This window comes from Orycteropus afer, unplaced genomic scaffold, assembly GCF_000298275.1.
Source record: "Orycteropus afer afer isolate SDZICR_OR568_19922 unplaced genomic scaffold, OryAfe1.0 scaffold00010, whole genome shotgun sequence".
NCBI lineage: Eukaryota > Metazoa > Chordata > Mammalia > Tubulidentata > Orycteropodidae > Orycteropus > Orycteropus afer.
Genome location: NW_006921597.1, coordinates 10047807 through 10068313, shown reverse-complemented (window position 1 = coordinate 10068313; position 20507 = coordinate 10047807). Strand labels below are relative to the sequence as shown.

Sequence of the window (20507 nt, the reverse complement as noted above, 5' to 3'; positions counted from 1 at the left end):
ACCAGTATCTGGGTCCACACTGTTAAATCTTCCAATGTGACTTTGGCTTGTCCTGCCCTGTCCTTGAGTTCAGATCTTGGGACCCTGAGTAAAATTTCTCAGAGGTTCTTCACAACACCCCACCAACATCCCTCCTCTTGTATTTCAGAGGGTCCATTCCTTTCATCCCTTTAATTGTGTCTTAGGTGGTAAGAACTAAAGTTAATGATTGAAGGAGATTTGATTGATTGAGGCATTTGTTCATTCAGTTATTCAATATATATTTACTGGGACTCTCTCTATCCAAGGCCCTGTTCAAGGAGCAGACCTGGCTTGTCAGCATTATAATTACATTACAAGCACCCAGAAATGGATTATACAATTGAAAGGTGAATAACAGATTGCCATGGAGTCAATTCCAACTCATGGTAACCCCATGTTTTCAAAGTAGAACTGCACTCCTTAGATTTTTCAAGGCTGTGACCTTTTGGAAGCAGATGGCCAGATCAACCAGGTACCAAAATCCATACAAATGAGCTATTTTTTGTGTGTGTGTGCATGTGTGTGTGTGTGTGTGTGGGAGTCCTTGGGTGGGGCAAATTGTTAAGCACTCAACTACTAACTGAAAGGTTGGTAGTTCAAATCTATCCAGAGGTGTCTTAGAAAAGGCATGGTGATCTGCTTCTGAAGAATCAGCCATTGAAGTCCCGATGGAGAACAGTTCTACTCTGAAACATATGGGGTGGCCATGAGTTGCAATTGACTATGCCACAACTGGTTTGCTTTTTGTGTGTGTGTGTGTGTGTGTGTGTATGAATTTCACTATTTGGCAACGATTGTAGCAAAGGTGAGAAAACCACAAAGAACATTTTCTGATATTTGCATATGAATGTATTTAGAAATAGATGTTTTTTTCTGTAACTTAGCAAGCCATTTCAGTCATTGAAAATGAAACCAACTCACAGTGAATTTAGGACATCTTGACATCTGTCTTCTCCATCAATTTTGTTCAGATAGCCAGGGCTCTCTTTGGCCTCAATGTGGTTCAACAGATAAATGATTTTACTTCTCCTTGTTTATTCAGAAAAAGGAACTGGCCGGTGGGAGATGACATGGCATAATTAGAGCTGACAAAAATCAAGCTGTAAGCTGCCACAGAGAGGACACCATCCTTGGCCCTCTGGCCCTCTCTTGCTCCATTTGCTTCTTCATAGAGGTTGAGCCCTTCTGTGGGTTATTTTAGGATCAGGACTAGTAGATTGCTGCTGGTTCCAAGCATCTGTGTTCAGTAAAATCACTAAGGGAGCTTTTTGAAAATGCAGATTCCTGGCAGATTTTAAAAGCTGCATTAGGGATACCAGTATCAAAAACTGACTCCAAATCTACATCAGCAACTCTGACATATCACCCTCTTTACATTTCTCCAACTTATATATTTATTGGTTTGTTTACATATTTACTCTAAATTCTACAAGAAGAGGCATATATTTTGCAAAGTGTGTCCTGGCACCTAGAAGAGGGCCAAGTACATAAGAAGCACTCAGTAATATTTATTGTGCGAATGAATGACTAAACAAACCTCCAGATGAATGTCCTCCCAATTTGCAGAAAATAGGACTCATCACCCCATCTTAAGTAATGTTTTTAGTAGTTTTACACTCTTTGCTGTCTTGAAGCTGAGGTTTGCAACCTTAGGTTATTTTCAGATCTTCTTTCTTCTTTCTCTCTTTCATCTCATTATGGTCAGGTCCTCTTACCAGTTCATCCTCTGCCAGTTATTTTTTTTTCCAGCTTTCTGCCTGTAGCTAGTAATTATGGTGAAAACATACACAAGACATTCACCAACACAACAACTTCCACATTTATAACTCAGGGACATTTATTACATTTTTCATGTTGTGCCACCATTATTGCTATCCTTTTCCAAAATATTCTACCACCTATTAGCATAAACCCAATGCCCCACAAACAAAATTTCCCCTCCCTCTTACCCCTGTTAATAAATGAATAATTAATAATAATAATTAATAATAATAAATTAATAATAAATTAATAATTAATAATAACATGAATAATCTTTGGTGTATACATACATACATACATATATATGTGTGTGTGTGTGTGTGTGTATGTAAATATATCTTTTTTTTTCAACCTGTCTAGAAATTCTGCCCACCCCCATAATCAACAAAATTTTCTTCTATGTATAAACCTTTCCTTGACCTTTTCCAATAGGAAACTAATACAATGCTTGTCCCTCTATGATTGACTTATTTCACTCAGCATAATGTCCTCCAAGTTCATCCACATTATGCGGTGTTTTGCAGATTATACATTATTCTTAAAGGTTGCATAGTATTCCATTGTGTGTATGTACCATAGTTTGGTTATCCATTCCTCACTTGATGGGCATTTAGGTTGTTTCCATCTCTTTGCTACTGTGAATAGTGCTGTGACGAACACAGACAGGTGTGTATATATCTAATAGTGTCCTGGCTCTCACTTCTTTAGGATATAAACCTAGTAATGGGATTGCTGGATCAAATAGTATTTATATTTCCAACTTTTTAAGGAATCACCATACCAATTTCTATAGTGGTTATATCATTCTATAGTCCTACCAGCAGTGTATGAGAGTCCCAATCTCTCCACATCCTTGCCAGCATTTGTTATTTTCTGTCTTGTTGAACCATGGTTGTTTTGATTTGCATCTTTCTAAGCAGCTCTGGTGGCATAGTGCCTAAGGCATTTGACTGCTGACCAGAAGGTTGGCTATTCAAACCCACCAGCTGCTCTGTAGAAGGAAGATGGGGTAATCTACTTCAGTAGAGATTTATCACCTTGGAAACCCAATGGGGGTTGCTATGAATTGACTTGATGGCAATTTTTTTTTTTTTTTAAATGGCTAATGATCATGATAAAGCATTTGACTGCTAACCAAAAGGCTGGCAGTTCAAATGCACCAGCCACTCCTCAGAAGGAAGATTGGGCAATCTACTTCTGTAGTGATACTGCCTCGAAAACCCAAGGAGATACCACCTTGGAAACCCAAGGAGGGGTTGCTATGAGTTGAATTGACTCAACATCAGTGAGTTTGGTTCAAGTTTTTAATATCATGAACATTTCTTCATGTGTTTGTTGGCTGTCTGAATATCTTCTTTGGTGAAGTATCTGTTCATATCTTCTGCCCATTTTTTATTTGGATTGTTTGTTTTTTTGATGTTGAGGTGTTGAAGTTTTATAAATTTTAGAGATAAGGCCTTTGTCCAATATGTCATTGCTGAATATTTTTTCCCATTCTGTACATTCTCTTTTTACTCTTTTGGAGAAATCTTTTGATGCACATAGAATTTAATTTTTAGAAGGTTCCGGTCATCTATTTTATCTTCTGCTGTTTGTGCATCTTGGGTTATGCTTGATAGTCTGTTTATGCCATAAATTAGGGCCCCTAACTTTGACCGTATTTTTTTCTTTGATGAACTTTATACTTTTAGGTTTCACATTCAAGGCTTTGATCCATCTGGAGTTCGTTTTTTTGCATGGTGTGAGGTATGGATCTTGTTTATTTTCTGCAATTGAATTCCAGTTTTACCAACACTATTTGTGAAAGAGATTATCTCTTCCCCATTGGATTTCAGCCCTTTGCAAAAGATCAACTGACCATTGGTCAATGGATCTATTTCTGGGTTCTCAATTCTGTTCCACTGGTCTATGTGTCTGTTGTACCAATATCAGGCTGTTTTGACAACCATGGCTGTATAGTAGGTTTTGAAATCTGGGAGTGTGGTACCCTTCTTTGTTCTTCTTCAATAGTGATTTGCTTATTCAAGCTCTCTTTCTTTTCCACATAAAATTAATGATTGGTTTTTCCATGCTTTTAAAGAATGTTGATGGGATCTGGTTGGGATTGCATTGAATGTATAGATTGCTTTGGGTAGAACTGACATTTTCACAACGTTCAGTCTTCCTGTCCATAAGCATGGAATGTTCTTCCATTTATGTAGATCTCTTATGCTTTCTTGAAGTAGTGTTTTGTAGTTTTCTTTGTATAGGTCTTTTGTGTTCTGGAAAGATTTATTCCCAAGTATTTTATCTTTTTGGTAGCTACTGTAAATGGTATTGATTTCCATTTCAGAGACCTCTTTGCTGGTGTAGAGGAATCCAACTGATTTTTGTATGTTGGTCTTGTATCCTGCCACAAGGGTAAATCTTTCAATAAGTTCCAGTACTTGTCTTGCTGAGTCTCTTGGGTTTTCTATGTATAAGATCAGATCATCTGCAAATAGGGGTAGTTTTACCTCTTCCTTACCAATTTAGATGCCTTTTATTTCCTTTTCTTGCCTTATTGCCCTGGCTAGGACTTACAATACAATATTGCATAGAAGTGGAGATAGAGGGCATCCTTGTCTGGTTCCTGTTAACAAAGGGAGTGGTCTCAGTCTCTCTCCATTGAGAATAATGTTGGGTGTTGGTTTTGCATATATGCCCTTTATTATGTTGAGGAATTTCCTTTCCATTCCTATTTTTCTGAGAGTTTTTATCAGGAATGGGTGTTGGATTTTATCAAATGTCTTTTCTGCAGCTATTGATATGATCATGTGATTCTTTTCCTTTATTTTACATATGTGATGGATTATGCTGATTGTTTTTTCTTGCTGAGCCATCCTTACATATTTGTTGTCAATCCCATTTGGTCATGAAGTATTATTTTTTTGATATGTTGTTGGAGTCTATTAGCTAGGATTTTGTTGAAGATTTTTGCATCTATGTTCATGAGGGATATTGGTCTGTAATTTCCTTTCTAGTGGTGTCTTTGCTTGGTTTTGGTATCAAGATTATGCTTGCTTCAATAAATGAATTAGGGAGGATTCCATCCTTTTTTATGTTCTGGAATAGTTTTAGTAGGATTGTAGTCAGCTCTTCTCTGAATGATTGGTAGAACTCTCCAGTGAGACCATCTGGGCCAGGAATTTTTGTTGTTGGTAATTTTTTTATACCTGTTCAATTTCTTCTTTTGTGTGGGTCTGTTCAGATTTCCTGTGTTAGTCTGTATTAATTTAGGTAAGTAGTGTGCTTCTAGAAATTTGTCCATTTCTTCTAGGTTTTCAAATTTGTTGGAGTACAGTTCTTCGTAGTATTCTGATATTATTCTTCTTGTTTCTGTTTATTCTGTTGTGATGTCACCCATTTCATTTCTTATGTGTGTTATTTGCATCTTCTCCTTCTTTTTCTTTGTTAAGTTTGCCAGTGGTTTGTCAATTTTATTAATCTCTTCAAAAAACTTTTAGTTGGTTGTTGATTTTTTCTATTGCCTTTCTATTTTCTGTTTCATTTATTTCTGCTCAAATCTTTATTGTTTCTTTTCTTCTGGTGACTGTAGGCTTTTTTTTTTTTTTTTTTGCTGCTCTTTTTTTAATTATTGGAGCTGTTGGGTTAAGGTGTTGATTTTGGCTCTTTATTCTATTTGATGTGTGCATATATTGCTATAAATTGACCTCTGATCACTGCTTTTGCTGTGTCCCAATGATTTTGGTATGTTGTGTTTTCATTCTTGTATGATTCAAGGATTTTTTTTTTATTTCATTTTTTATTTCTTCTATTTCTCAGTCATTTTTAAGGAGGGTGTTATTAAGTTTCCATGCATTTGCTCTTTTTCCTTTGGTCTTCCTAGTGTCGATTTCTAATTTTATAGCATTGTGATCTGAGAAGATGTTTTGCAGTATTTCAATATTTTTAAAGTTTTTGATACTTGCTTTGTGGCCTAGGAAGAGTCTTACAAGTGGTCTTTGACCTTTCAGGACCACATGACATCCATTCCCGCCCCCCAACTTCTTCTCTAGCACTTGCTATTGACAACTACTAACACTTTTACTGGATACAGCAATGCCTTCTTAAACCCCATCTCTCATTGAGCATTGTTGAACTTCCCAAGTGGGTGCAAATTCTTAAGTCTTAAACAGCATAAGAGTTTTCTCAGTGCAATAGCCAGCCTCTATGTTCCATACAGAGGTGGAGAGAATGTATCTTTCTCTTTGTAACTGTTATGACAACCCATAAGACTGCATGAACAGTGGTGACACTTATGACTCAGTGTCTTTCAGCCTTTTAAGTGAAGCAGATTTCTCAGTTTTTAGTTGTGGCCTGACCTCACCTTCTTCATGGGCTACAGACAGCAAGGCATATGGTTGGGTTGGGAGGCACTTCTGAAAACAGATACTGCTATGAATTCAGAACTAGACAACCTCTTCAAGAATTAAAGCTTTACTGATTGACCAAGCTTGTCTGCCTGACTCTCTTCCCTTCAGATGAGTTCTTACCCAGGAACCACCTTAGTCACTCCTGGCCCATTATGACTAACCATCATTGATGGATTCAGTATAGGCTTCTCCTTACCTCCCCTTCTCTATTGATATCTTATACCAACCTCCTTCCTCCTGGTCCTAGACTATGTGCCAAACACCAGCTGAGCATTTTATATATACTATATACTTTTTCTGGAATGTAGCACAGAACACTGACTTAGGAATCAGGCTGACTTATGATTAAATCAAATTTCTTTACTCACTAGCTCAGGTAATCATGAGCAAATCACTTAACCTCTTGGTGTTTCAATTTCATCCTCTGTAGAATAAGAGTAATAATCCCTTTATTATAGGGGTCTTGTGAGGATGCAGATAGAAAATCTATATAAAGTTCTTAGCACAGAGCCTGGCATATAATATGAACTTAATAAATGATAGTTATTATTCTTTTGGTATTCTTGCTCAATCAAAGTCTCTACCAACTCTAATATAACTAATAAAACCATCTTCAGCAGTACTTGTATTACAGATCTCCCTTCTGGGTTATAGGCTTGAGGACAGGGGCCATATACATAGAAGAGGTTCAATGTATATATGTATATAGATGAACATGAACTCTTTGCCTCATGTCCTTTCCCTGCTCCAGCACCCAGAGACTTCCTCTTGTTTCACACAGTAGTCCTCAATTCTTCATAGTATAAAGGCCTTGAGAATTGCTTGTCACTGTCTTACTCCTTAGCTGATTACTCTCTGATTACCTTTACTTGACCTTGATCAAAGACTTAGTTTGTCCTAGGTCTATTTTTTTGTAGCAAATATGGTGATTTCTGTTCCCAAATCTCAAGAGTGAGTATAGGGTCCTCTATTGAATGGTGTAGGACAGAGCAAAGGGTACAGGTTTTGGACCCAGGTTGTCCTAAGTTAGGATTTCAATGCTACCATTAATTCTATGGAGACTTTGGATGCTACTTAACCTCTTTAAATCACTTTTATTATCTGAGAAGTGGGAATAATGATTCCCTTTTAGAGTTGTTTAAGGGATTTGAAATGATAAATATTCAATATATAGAACTGTGCCCGACACACAGGAAGAACTCAATAAATAACAACCATTTTAATAGTAACCAGAACCGGAATAGAATATTCTGTCCACAGTAGCTCCAAACAAATTAATCATTGATTCAAGGACCCTCTATCTCTGCTGTTCTATCATTTGTAAAAGCACTTGCCACATCCAGAATATAATGAACAATTGAATTATAGAAGAGTAAATCAGTGACATCTGAGGATGCAGGTGACTTTCTAGAGCACCTAATGCTTCAGGTGCTCAATGCTATTCCCCACCCCATTATCCATCCTAACATGAAAGCCCAGGAAGGGAGAGGTTGCTTCCTAAAGAACAAAGAAGTAGTGACCCAGTGGCCAGGCACACTCTGGGCTCACACATTTCTCATTCTTTGTGTATGAGAATATAAGAGGCAGGTCAATATTTTTCATTGGTTATTTTCAGAAATATCTTTAGATTCTCCAAACTAACCATCTTTGTACTCATCTCTCATTCAATAGTGATTTATTGTCATTTCTCTAATGCTTCTGGAGAAAGAAGCAAAGGAAGAGATGATTTAAAGAAAAGAAAAAGTGGAAAGTTGTACAAAGTGTGTTCCTTTGTGCCTAAAAAAGTGTTCAAATTGGACTTTCACAGGTACTTACTCCTTTGTTGAAGGTGGCAAAAAAATTGATGTAAGGCTGGAAGTGCTCAGCTGCCTCTTCAAAGGCCTTGTAATCTAATAGGGAATAGATGAAAGGGAGAAACATTTTTCAAGATGCACAATCCAGACATTTCTCTTTTTACATGATGTAGGGAGAATAGCAAGCCAATTAGGACTAAGCAATGTAGATAATTAGGAGCTCTGATAGCATAGTGCCTAAGGCACTTGACTGCTAACTAGAAGGCTGGCTGTTCAAATCCACCAGCCATTCCTCAGAAGGAAGGTTGGACAATGCTACTTCTGTAGTGATATCGCCTCGGAAACCCAAGGAAGGGTTGCTATGAGTTGGGGCTGACTCAACGGCACATAACAACAACAATGTAGATAATTATTTAGTAAAATTTAAATCCAGAGTTGCCTTCCCTTCCTCCAAGGAATTTTAATCACCTGGCATCCAGTAACCTAAGAGAATGCATCTCTATCACACTTTCAAGAAGTTGGTAGATGGAAAGGAGAAAATAGATAAAGGAAAGAAGGAGAGAAAAAGAAATGAAAAATTCCAAATGAAAAGAAAAAATCTTCTCACTCAAATTCATTGCTAGTTAAAATTGTGACCTGTAGAGAGAGTGTAGTTTACTGCTTCAATGAGCTCTACGTAAAAAGAAACATCACTCAGTCAAAAATGACATCATATAAATATTTCTTAACATCAATATTCCTGTTGATAAATTCTAGTTTTCTTTTCCTCTTTTTAAAGGTTTATTATTATTATTATTATCCCTTGAAAGAATGATTAAAAATTAATGAAGCCTAACTTTACTTTGTTCTCAAACTTGAGTCCAAACTGGCCAAAGTAAGCATGAGACTACATGCTGTGTGTGTGAGTGCCTAGAAGGCACTTGGTAATGATATTATTATTTAAACTTTAGACGTGAGGATGATGGCAACGGCAGTAGTAGTGAGTGGGCGTGGGGATTTGTTCTTCTGAATAAACCATACAATGCTGAGAGTCAATAATTCTAATTTATTCTTAACAAAATTATTATTTGTTTTCCCATTTCATAGAATTCATCTCACTTAATCATAATGGGGCAAGCTTTTCCTAGAATCCTGGGAGCATGAAGAACTTTCTACCAAAAATTAAAAAACCAAATGCAATGCCATCGAGTCGATTCTGACTCATAGCAACCCCCACTGAGTTTCCAAGGCAGTAAATCTTTACAGAAGTAGAGTGCCCAATCTTCCTTCCATGGAGTGGCTGGTGGGTTTGAACTGCCAACCTTCTGATAGCAGTCAAATGCCTTAGGCACTGCACCCACTGGAGCTCCTAGAATTGTCTAATATTCTATCAAAAAACACACCAAGAATAATGCTAACTCAGAGGATACCATGATGAGTGAGACAAGGACACTCATCTAAAAAGATTCACAGCCCTGGGAGGGTTATGGACCCTTAAATAATCACACACTATGTGATATTTGCTATAATAGAGGGAAGTGCAACAGGCACAGATGAGAGAGGAACTGACAAATTTATAAGAACACTCATACATTCTGGTACATACTCACACCAGCTCCTCCTCATAAAAGGAATTGGGTAATAAGAAAAAACATCTTATATAGCCTGATAGCTAGGATAGAGGATTGGGTGATGGCAGATAAGATGGGTGCTTGGTTGAAGACTTTGCAGAATAAATAGAGAGAAGGTGGGAGAGTAGATAGAATGGTTAAAGCAATACCTAAGCCATTTGTGTCCAGACCATCAGTGGGCTCCATATAATCCCTTCTTTTCTTTTCCTTGATCCCCATGTCCCTGATGCATCTCTCCCCACCACCAGGAACTCCTACCCTGATGGAAAGGATGGTCTGGACTTGTCTTAGGAGCTTCTCTTCTTCTCTTAGGAGGCTAGTCTACATCCCTTTTAAGATAAAGGATGGAACCAAGTGGTTTTCTAGGTTGGTATTTCAAAATATAATTGCATCTTTACCTTCACTCAACTATGGGTGAAAGTAATATTTATATTTTGCCACATTTGCATAATTTTAATATTGAATCAAAGTGAAATTTAACATTTAAATGCTTCCTTTGTGCTTAGTTTTGAAATGTATCCAAGTCTCAAAATGCAGATAATATAAATTATTTCAAAAGTCAGTCTCTGAAGTTAAAAAGGCTTATTATTTCCTTTAGTATTTTCATGTAGATAAAAATTAAAAAAAAAACAAAGTCACTGCCATCCAGTTATTTCCAACTCATAGCAACCCCTCCTTGGGTTTCTCTATGGAAGTAGATTGCCCAACTTTCCTTCTGAGGATAGATTGCATTTTTAAAGTTATTTTATTTTTCTACAGTAATAGGCTTGCTGGAAAGTCATCATAATCACACATAGAGTAGCTCAAAAATACTTGTGACTATTTGGGCACACATTCCGAGTGCACATTATAAGTTCTTTCTCAAATTAGTATTCTTCTCAGCCTAAATGTCTTATTTGTATGGCAGCATCAAAATAAGAAATTGTGCCATGATGTAAACCATGCTGGTTCTTTAACACAAGATAGCTCTCTAATGGAGAGAAAAGATTTAAATGTCCTAAAGCCTGTTGTTATTGCTGTTGTTAGTTGTTGTGAAGTTGATTCCAATTCATGGTGACCCCATGTGTAGAGAACTACTGAACAGGGTTTTCAAAGTTGTGACTTCTCAGAAGCAGATTACCAAGCCTATATTCCACTTTAACCACAGCACCATCAGAGCTCCTTGGCACCTGTATAGGAATATGCACATTAAAATAAACTCAGCTAAAGAGGAATTAGAGGTGCTGTGGCAGTGCTGTAGTTAAAACGTCGGGCTGTAATCAAAAGGTTGGATGTCCAAACTCACAGCTTCTTCGCAGGAGAAAGATGAAGCAGTGTGCTTCCATAAAAATTTACAGCTTTGGAAACCCTGTGGGGCAGTTCTACTATATCCTATAGGGTCACTATAAGTGGGAATCGACTCAATGGCAGTGGATTTTTAAAGAAAAACTGAGGAAAAACTCTCTGGCTAGCCACCTCCCCCAAAACCATATTCATTTTAAGCACCATGAATGGAGTACTTAGTGATGCAAACAACAAGGTGGTCAAGTTGGGACATGGAAGAAGGAGAACAGATGGGTTATGGTTGATGAGGTGACTAAGGAAGCTGATTGGCAGATGGGGTAAAGAAATAGCTTTGCAAATAATTTCAAAATATTTTGGGATTTCCAGAAATAGTCATAAGTAGCACATATGCATACCTCCCACATGAAATAATGTTACCAGATACTTTTTCATATTTATGCCCACTCTTTCTAACACTTTCCCTTTCTCCAAGGCTGAGACACCAGCAAAAGACTTACTCATGGGGCCCATTCTACCAAAGCAGTTTAAAAAAGGTACTCATAGTTTCCCTTCCTGGTCCTTTCTCCCTGCTCTCCTGACTCCTATCCACCATATTTTCACCCCTGTACGGTCTGTGGTGATGCAATGATATGTCCCCGTGCCCACCCAAAACCTAACCACAAACCTTTCAAAGGAAATATGCCCAAGGGTGTGGCTGGAGCATGGCAGACAGCCTCAGTGGTAAGCTGTTAGCTTGGTTAGCAATTTTCAACATTGGGCAGCAGATGTGGAGCCCATCCCTACCCCGATTTTCCTCCAATCCTTTCCAAGTCTGAACAGCTGTCCAGCTGGTGAACACAGAAGCTATCAATGTCAGAGAGAAGACCCACTGTTTGCCTCATTTTAGGGGAGACTCTGACTAGGAAGTGGGCCACTGGGAAAAGAAGATGGACAACTTTTCTCTATGTGAAACATTCCCCACCCCCTCCCTGCCTTGTCCCTTCAAGGTCAAAGAACATTGCTCAACCTTGATGTTCTTTAAGGAGCTCTGGTGGCTTAGTGCCTATGGCATTTGACTGCTAACCAGATGACTGGTGGTTCAAACCCACCACTCCTGGGAAGGAAGATTGAGCAATCTACTTCTGTAATGATACTGCCTTGGAAACCCAAGGAGGGGTCATTATGAGATGTTCTTTAAGCTCCTTTGCAGGTTTTGCATAATTTTTGCATGCTGGTTTCATTGCTCAGGGAGCAGGTGATGCTGATGACACATCTTCTTTAGGGATACTCTAATATCCCTTATTGGGAATCTAGCCTTCAGACTCATAGGCTGGGGTTTACACACAACTTACATTCTGAGTCCTCACTCTTGAAAAAGCCAATGAGTTTGATGTGGTCCTCGATGCGTTCAAAGGCTTGGACTTCCAATTTGCTATTAATGATCTCCACTGGGTCTTCAATTACCTGAAATGCCAGACAGACAGATAGACACACACACACACACACACACATGCACACAAATATCCAAATAAGAGAGCTATTCTTTCTCCAATAGGGAAATCAAGCACAAATATACAGTGCTTCAGAAGGACATTGTAGTGGACTTTGTGGTTGGCATATAAGTAGCCATCTCACCCTTCCCACAATAAGTATTGTAAGCAGTACCTTTTGAGGAATTGGCCTTAATTCAAAAGGTGGGATGACTAGTCTGTAGGCATTTCTATTCCTCTTGCCAGTTATTGATTCAAGAATGGGCATGTGACCTAATTCTGGCCAATGAGACTTCAGGAGAGAATTGCTGAAAGGCTTTTGGAAAATTCTTTATTCTTGAGACAGCAGTGGGAAGCCACTAGATACAAATGAAGGAGTATGATGTACTCCTTCATCAGCAACTCCTGTTGCTGATCATCTTGTAACTGGCTTGAGGACAAAGCCAATGTACTGAAAACAGCATTATCTTGGATTTACAGAGAAAATGGAGCTAGAGCCCTGATCAAGTCTAAAATCTGATCTAACTCTGGTCTTCCACTTATCTGGGTCAATCACATTGCTTATTATTTAAGGTAGCTGGTTTCTGGGTTCTGTTATTTGCATCTGAAAGCCTCCTCCAAGCTGATAGAATTGGGACAATACTATGTTGACCCAGAGCTGTTCTGTTGGCCCCTCAGTTATTTTAGGGTTTGAAGTATATGGATCAATGAGAGAGTGAGACATGGTCTATAGCTTTTATGTAGGAGATGGCCATTTACTCACTTCTGATCCATTCCCTGGGTTTTGGAGGCTCTGAAGAAAAGCAATAGACCATTGGTACCAGCCAGTCAATAGGAATAATCTGTATGGATGTTCAACAATAGGTTCTTCATCTGTACAGGGATCTGTGTTCACAAGCATTTAGCTTCACAGCTGTGAGTAAAAGTGTGAGTTTATCTATGGAGAAAGTACTATTATAATGTTTGTTCCTAGGTGTGAACATACGGATCTGAGGGTGTGTATACCTCTATGGCTGAGAATGAGTTAGGTATTGGGGGAGCTCTTTAGTCCTGCCTCATCTTTGTTCTACTTTGAGGATAACTCAGAATAACTTAAATGGTTTTTACTCCCTATTCTATCTTCAAATCTCTTTCCCACACTCTCCAGCTCTCTTTAGCAGCACTGGAGCAAAGCCAAGGGAATTTCAGTGGATGTCACTCTATAACTGGTAAGAGAATTAGCATGTAACTACTACACAGCCTTGATTTGTTACCTTCTGGTCATTAATAAAAAAAGTTCCCAAAGTGACTTAAGGACCAGCTTCCTAGAAGAAGTAAACCATACTGTGATGTAGAAGCTTCTCTGATTTCTTTGTGAGGCCTGATAAATCTGTTTAAGACCAGGTCAGGTTCTCCAGTTTCTCTGTTCTCACTTTAGAGTTTTACTCTCTTCCTCCCCCATATTATTTGAGCCTAAATAGCTCCATGAAGGACCATTGTGTGTATATGCTTACGTCCAAGAGAAATTCCACCAATACATCAGCTGCAAACTCTCCATCAAACTCAATTGTGCGATCACCCTTAAGAATATACAGGCTTCCTTCTTCATCAAAACCTGGAGGAAACAAAGAGATCCCAGTACAATGTTATCCTGATGCAGGAGGAACCATTGTGTTGTCTGAGGTCTGGCTCTGGGTCTTCAGTAATGGTTGGGTCAGGACCAATGGAACTAGCATTAACCCAAGGACCAGTTCCCTGAAAACACCACTAAAGAGCTCCCAGATTAAGAATTGAATTTGAAATAGTGAGGAACCAATCTGAATTTGAACTTAAAAGAAAAATCTCTTTTCCATACCACCACTGCTTTAATTTTTCAAAAACTCTGGTGACCTCCTGTCTTTCTCTATATTAAAAAGGTTTAATGATTCCACCACTTCCCTGACCTCCTAAGCCTGACAGTCAATTCTCTCCACAATCTAGTGCTAACCTTATGTCATTCATTTTCCCTTGTGTAGACATGTTATCCTTTGAGAAATGATCTCTCAATCCCTGGTGTTGTTCCTTTTGTCCTTGTGCACATGTTCCAAGGGAAATGCCACAGAGCATGGATCTTTTATACTATGTTCTCTCTGTTCCCAAACCTTCAAACCTCAGCCAAGACTCATTTTCCTGATAAACTCATTGCCATCAAGTCCATTCCAACTCATAGCGACCCCTCCTTGGGTTTCCAAGGTGGTATCTCTATGGAAGTAGATTGCCCAGTCTTCCTTCCAAGGAGTGGCTGGTAGGTTTGAATCACCAGCTTTTTGAAAGATTTAGTTAGCAGTCAAGTACCTTAGGCATTACGCCACCAGAGCATATCACTGGACTCTTGGCTTGATTAGTAGTCTCCAGTTCCATTTATAGGTGTGCACTATAACATAGGAGCTCTGGTAGCATAGTGCCGAAGGCACTTGAGTGCTAACCAGAAGGCTGGCAGTTCAAACCCACCAGCCACTCCTTGGAAGGAAGGTTGGGCAATCCTACTTCTGTAGTGATACTGCCTCAGAAACCCAAGAAGGGGTTGCTATGAGTTGGGACTGACTCGATGACACATAACAACAACAACAACAACAACTATAACAGAAAGGGGGCAGTGGTGGACCAGTGGTAGAATGCTTGCTTTCCATGTAGGAGACCCAGGTTCTATTCCCAGCCAATGCTCTTCAAGCACAGCCACCATCCTTCTGTCACTAGAAACTTGGGCATTGCTGTGATGCTGAACAGGTTTCAACAGAGCTTCCAGACTGAGATGGACTAGAAAGAAAGGACTGGTGATTTATTTTTTAAAAATCCACAAAAGAAAACCCTATGAATCTGATCCCATTGTGTACGGGGTTGCCATGAGTCAAGGATAATGTGGTGATAGCTAACAACAAAAATGGCAACAGCTTTCTGACAGTAGAACCACAGTCTTCTTGGTACCCTAGTTCTTTGCACAGATGCTGGACACAATAAGTACTCCATAAATGTTAGCTGATAAAATGAATTCCTTGCTCTCCTTTTCTGGCTGAATCCTGTACATCTTCTTTTCCAGGTAGCTGGTAAACACTGCAAGGGCGTCTTCTCCTTTCGTACCCTCTATCACTCTTGGTGTAATGCTGTGTACTTTAACAAATCCTTCCTGGAAAATGATATTTTCCCCCAGGAATGCTAGATAGCTGAAGCTGACATTTAGTCCAGATGCATAGCATCCCAATTCCTTAGATTAATTGTTTTCAAAGTCTCTATTAGCTGGAGAATGAAATGAACTCTTCTGAAGAACCTACAGTAGCACTTCCTGCTGTCCCTCAAGACAACTGTAAGGAACCCCTGGCACACTAGGGACCATTGATTGTAAAACAAAAGGAACACTATGGCAGCTATCCTTGGAGTCAGCAAATGGCTGATCTCAATAGATACACCAGTCAGAGCCCACTGTTGGATTTTGTTCTGAGTTAGGCTATTGCACTAGTTCAGGCAGAACCTGATGGGAGCCAAACTAAGGCAAATGGAAGAGGAATAAATATGAAGGAGCAGGTTCACAAAATACAGCCACTGTTCAGGAAACTCCATGATCGAATAGCCAGAAAGATGCCACCCCAATTCACCCAGGTTGAGCTTAGAGAAAGTTTCATTTAGGCATACCAAGCTCCTTCATGTGTTTACTGGGAGAATACCCACTGGTATATTCTTATTAATGCTTGCCTCAGTTTGTACTCCTTAAACTCTCAGGTTTCTGGAACATCACTGTTTCCCTCTAACTAAATTTATTGGACATTCTCCCAAATTTAATTTCTCATAAAAACCATGAGAAGAGAGATGTCCAAGGACTCAGTAGGCTGCCGAAGGAGGAAGCAGAATTTGTTGTTTCTTTTGATTCTAGGGAAAGAGTTTAACCTACCTTGCTTCTCTGCTTAATTTATCTCCAGGGAAACAGATACCACAGACATTTGTAATAATTCATTATCATTTTGTGGTCATGAGTTCTTTGTGTCTAACCTAAATATTGACTCCTGTAATTTAAATCTTTTTGAAAAATCTGGCCTTCTTTAAAATAAGATAGAAAACAGTTGTCTGTAATTCCCTAGGATAATGAACTTTCATGGACCTGCAAGTATTTATTGAACCACCACTAATCTTGCTTTTTTTTTTCCCTTTGCTTACTACTCCAAATCCAATTAACCTTTCTTCAAAGGTCCTGTTTTATAACCTCCTGTTATTTTTTAATAGCCTTTCTTCACTGGCCATGCAGAAAAAGCCAAATGTGCAGCACATGTGTGTGGGTGTTTGAAAACTGGAGGAGTTACCTGCATTCTCTGTCCTTGGGAGTATAGGAATAGGAATTTTAAAGTTCACTTGCTCTTAAGTATGACCTATTGACACAAGAGATTACAACTTCTACTGTGTAGTCACTTAACCGTTCCTCTCCTAAATCCTCCCTGTCATCCTTGGTGATAATGCCCAGCTGGGCTGTAGCCTTAAATTTGGAAGCCACTTGGACCCCAGAGTCACTACTATTAAAGCTATATTGTTGCTTGCTTCAGCTAAGACACAAGGAAAAAATAGGTGATGGAAGAAGAGATCCTATCCCTCTCAGAATGATCACTATAGTGGAGAAATAGAGAAGCTGGCCTTTGAGCTTGCTTTAGTTGCTGAAAGTAAAAGCTTAGTTCTTTAGTGTTATTTTCTCCAGGAAGGAACTATTCATTGTATGAGTACAAAAATATATCAGATGATTAATATGAAACTATATTCAGTTCAGGTCTGTATTTATTTTTATGAAATGCTTTCCAACCAAGACTAAGGTATGCATGACAATTTTTTTTTTATTTATCTTAAAAATAGTCCAGTTATTATTCCAGAATAAATGCAACTGTACTTTTCTTGCAAGACACATTTGTTTCTTCATGATATATCTCAAAGTCACACTTACCTAGTTTCTTGGCAAGCTTGGCTTCTTTCTTGGCATCCACCATCACAAAGCCTATATTTTTATGCTCTAGGACCTGGGCCACAAGCTGAAGGGAAAGAAAAATTGGAGGGTGAGCAGGCTGAAGGGAGAAAGATGGTAGAAAATGTCACAGAGTAATATTTTGATGTATTGACAGGAGAGTTCACCTCCATACTTTCTGTACTTTAGCCAATTCAAGCAGCAGTTAAGGAATTCTATGATTTTTGCCTCAGTTGAAGGATGACTCAGCATAATGTTGAGAACCAAGGAGATCATATCTGAGCACTAGGCCTAAAACAGAAGATTTGGAAGAATATATTCAGTGTCACACCCTCTGCTGTCCTTGCCATAGATCAAATTTGTATTGAGAGAGGGTAGATTTAGAAAGGAAGCAAAGGTACCCGAGGAGTGGCTCTGAGCCCTGCCCCTGCTGCCAGATCAACCTGGGGTAGGGTGGGGACATAAGAGGACCACAGGGAGACTGAAGAATAAAGAAGGTCCATATATTCCTTATTCTAGGATAGTTTTCAAGGCCCCCCACCAGTTTTTGTTGCAAAGAAATGCCCATTTGGTGTATCTGGCAAATACGCCTGAGATGGCCTGTCTAGGTTTCCTGTAACCCACTGAGAGCAAAGAGTAGTACAGTCCCTCTTGTGTGGCCAATAGAAAGTGCATTTGGGGGAGGGAGAACAGAGAGAGACTTCAGCTCCAAAGGTTAGGATGCTGCTGCAATGTCCTCCACGGGCAGATGGCTGAAAACTATTCTGAGCTGAAAACAGTGTATGTGATGACACCAAGTACAAGAGTGGCGCCATGTTAAGCTCCCTGAATCTTAGCTATGGGGAGGTAGGGAGACCCTCAGTTGACTGATTTCTAATTCCTGACATCTGGTTAAATGGAGGGTTGAAATAGAAATGGAGTGGAGAAGCTAGTGAAGAGATCATAAGATACTAATCTTACTATTTTTTGTTTTAAATTAAACTTTTAAAAAGACAATTTTTGATTGACAGGCTTATTATTGTTGTCAGAAGCCATAGAGTCAATTCTGACCAATAGTGACCTCTTGTACAACAGAATAAAACCTTTCCTGGTCCTGCGTCATCCTCACAATCGTTGCTATGTTTGAGCTCATCGTTGCAGCCACTGTGACAATCCATGTCATTGAGGGTCTTCTGTTTTTTCACTGACCATCCACTTTATTAAGTGTGGTAGTTAAAGCTATGTGTCAGCTTGGCTGGGCCATGGGTTTGAACAGCTCAGCATCTGGATGTAGTTATTCCCCATGATGAGATTGCAATCACCTTCATGGTAGAATCTGCTGTGAGCAGCTAGGGAGCTGCCTTTGGGGTGTGACCTTCTTCAAGTGTGTAAGGGAAGCTTTGGGAAAGGTCTCTAGCTTTCTGGTACATTTGGATCCTGCATTTGGTTGAGTTTTCATCTCAGTGGCTTGCTATGTTGCCTGCTGATTTGGGGATTGAACCAGTGGTCTATCACGTTTGCCTGCTGACCTTGGGACTGTGCCATTTTACCTATCAGTCTTGGATTCATCAACCTTAGCAACCAGCAACTGCATGAGTCAGAGAAAGCCTCTAGCACTAGTGGTCCTGGAATAGAAGGCAGAGCTGAAACCCAGGGTTGAGAGGCCTTCACCCAACCCCAACACCTGGCACTTTGAACTCGGACTTCTATCCTCCTAAACTGTTAGACTCCGGTTTGTTATAGCCATCCACTTGTGGTATTTCTGTTATAGCAGGAGCTCTGGTAGCATAGTGGCTAAAGCACTTGACTGCTAACCAGAAGGCTGGCGGTTCAAACCCACCAGCCACTCCTCGGAAGGAAGGTTGGGCAATCCTACTTCCGTAGTGATACTGCCTCAGAAACCCAAGGAGGGGTCGCTATGAGTCGGGGGTCGACTCGACGGCACATAACAACAACAACAACAACAGAGCCACTCCTCGGATGGATGGTTGGGCAATCTACTTCCGTAGTGATACCGCCTCAGAAACCCAAGGAGGGGTTGCTATGAGTCAGGTCCGACTCAATGGCACATAACAACAACAACAACAACAACAACAGAGAACCAAGACACTAAGCATGATATTCTTCTCCAATGACTAGTCTCTCCTGACAACATGATTAAAGTACAAGAGGTGAAGCCTTGCCATCTTTGCTTCCAAGGAAGATTCCAGCTGTACTTCTTCCAAGACAGATTTGTTTGTTCTTCTGGCAGTCCATGGTCTAGTCAATATTCTTTGCCAACACCATAATTCAAATGCATCAATTCTTCTCTTCCTTATTCACTGTTCAGTTTTTGCTTGCATATGAGGCAGTTGAAAATACCATGGCTTGGATCAGGTGCCCTTTGGTCTTCAAAGTGACATCTTTGCTCTTTAACACTTTTAAAGAGGTATTTTGCAGCAGATTTGCTCAATGAAATACATTTGATTTCTTGATTGCTGGAATCATAGGCATTGATTGTGGATCCAAGGAAAATGAAATCCTTGACACTTCAATCTTTTCTCCATTTATCATGATGTTGCTTTTTGGTCCAGTTGTGAGAATTTTTGTTTTCTTTATGTAGAGATGTAATCCACAATGAAGGCTGTAGTCTTTGAGCTTTATCAGTAGGTGCTTCAAGTCCTCTTTGCTTTCAGCAAGCAAAGTTGTGTCATCTGCATATCACAGGTTGTTAATGAGTCTTCCTCCAATCCTGGTGCTGTACTCTTCACATAGTCTAGCTTCACAGCTTATTTGCCCCGACACACCCTTTTCTGATTTTAAACCATGTACTATCTCCTTGTTCTGCTCGAACTACTACCTTCTGATCTCTGTACAGGTTCCTGTGAACACGCTTAAATGTCTGGAATTCCCATTCTTCACAGCTTTACACATAATTTATTATAATTCATTCAGATTAGCATGCAGTTGTAAGAAATAATACATACTTTATTTCATTTCCTCCAATGGTAGCAGCTTGCAAAACTGTAGCATGCTATGATATTGTTATTGACATCAATACAGTGAAAATATAGACTCTTTCCATGACCATAAGGATCCCTCATGTTGCCCTTTTATAACCACCTCCACTTACTCCAATTCCCATCACCTCCTTAATCCCTGCCAATCACTGATCTGTTTTCTAGTTCTGTAATTTTTTGTTTCATGAATGTGATATAAATGGAACTATACAGTATGTAACTTTTGGGGACTGATATATATATATA

General features: G+C 39.3%; 1 protein-coding gene across 1 annotated transcript in view; it reads right to left on the bottom strand.

Moving 5' to 3' along the window:
* Window positions 1-20507, bottom strand: part of CASQ2 (calsequestrin 2) — a 112335-nt gene that overhangs the window by 54008 nt on the left and 37820 nt on the right. Inside the window, exons 2-5 of the mRNA XM_007948733.2 lie at window positions 17266-17350; window positions 13826-13926; window positions 12195-12306; window positions 7992-8065 (exon numbers count right to left, since the gene is read on the bottom strand). Coding sequence (XP_007946924.1) covers window positions 7992-8065; window positions 12195-12306; window positions 13826-13926; window positions 17266-17350 — 372 coding nt within the window. The remainder of the gene's footprint in view (window positions 1-7991; window positions 8066-12194; window positions 12307-13825; window positions 13927-17265; window positions 17351-20507) is intronic.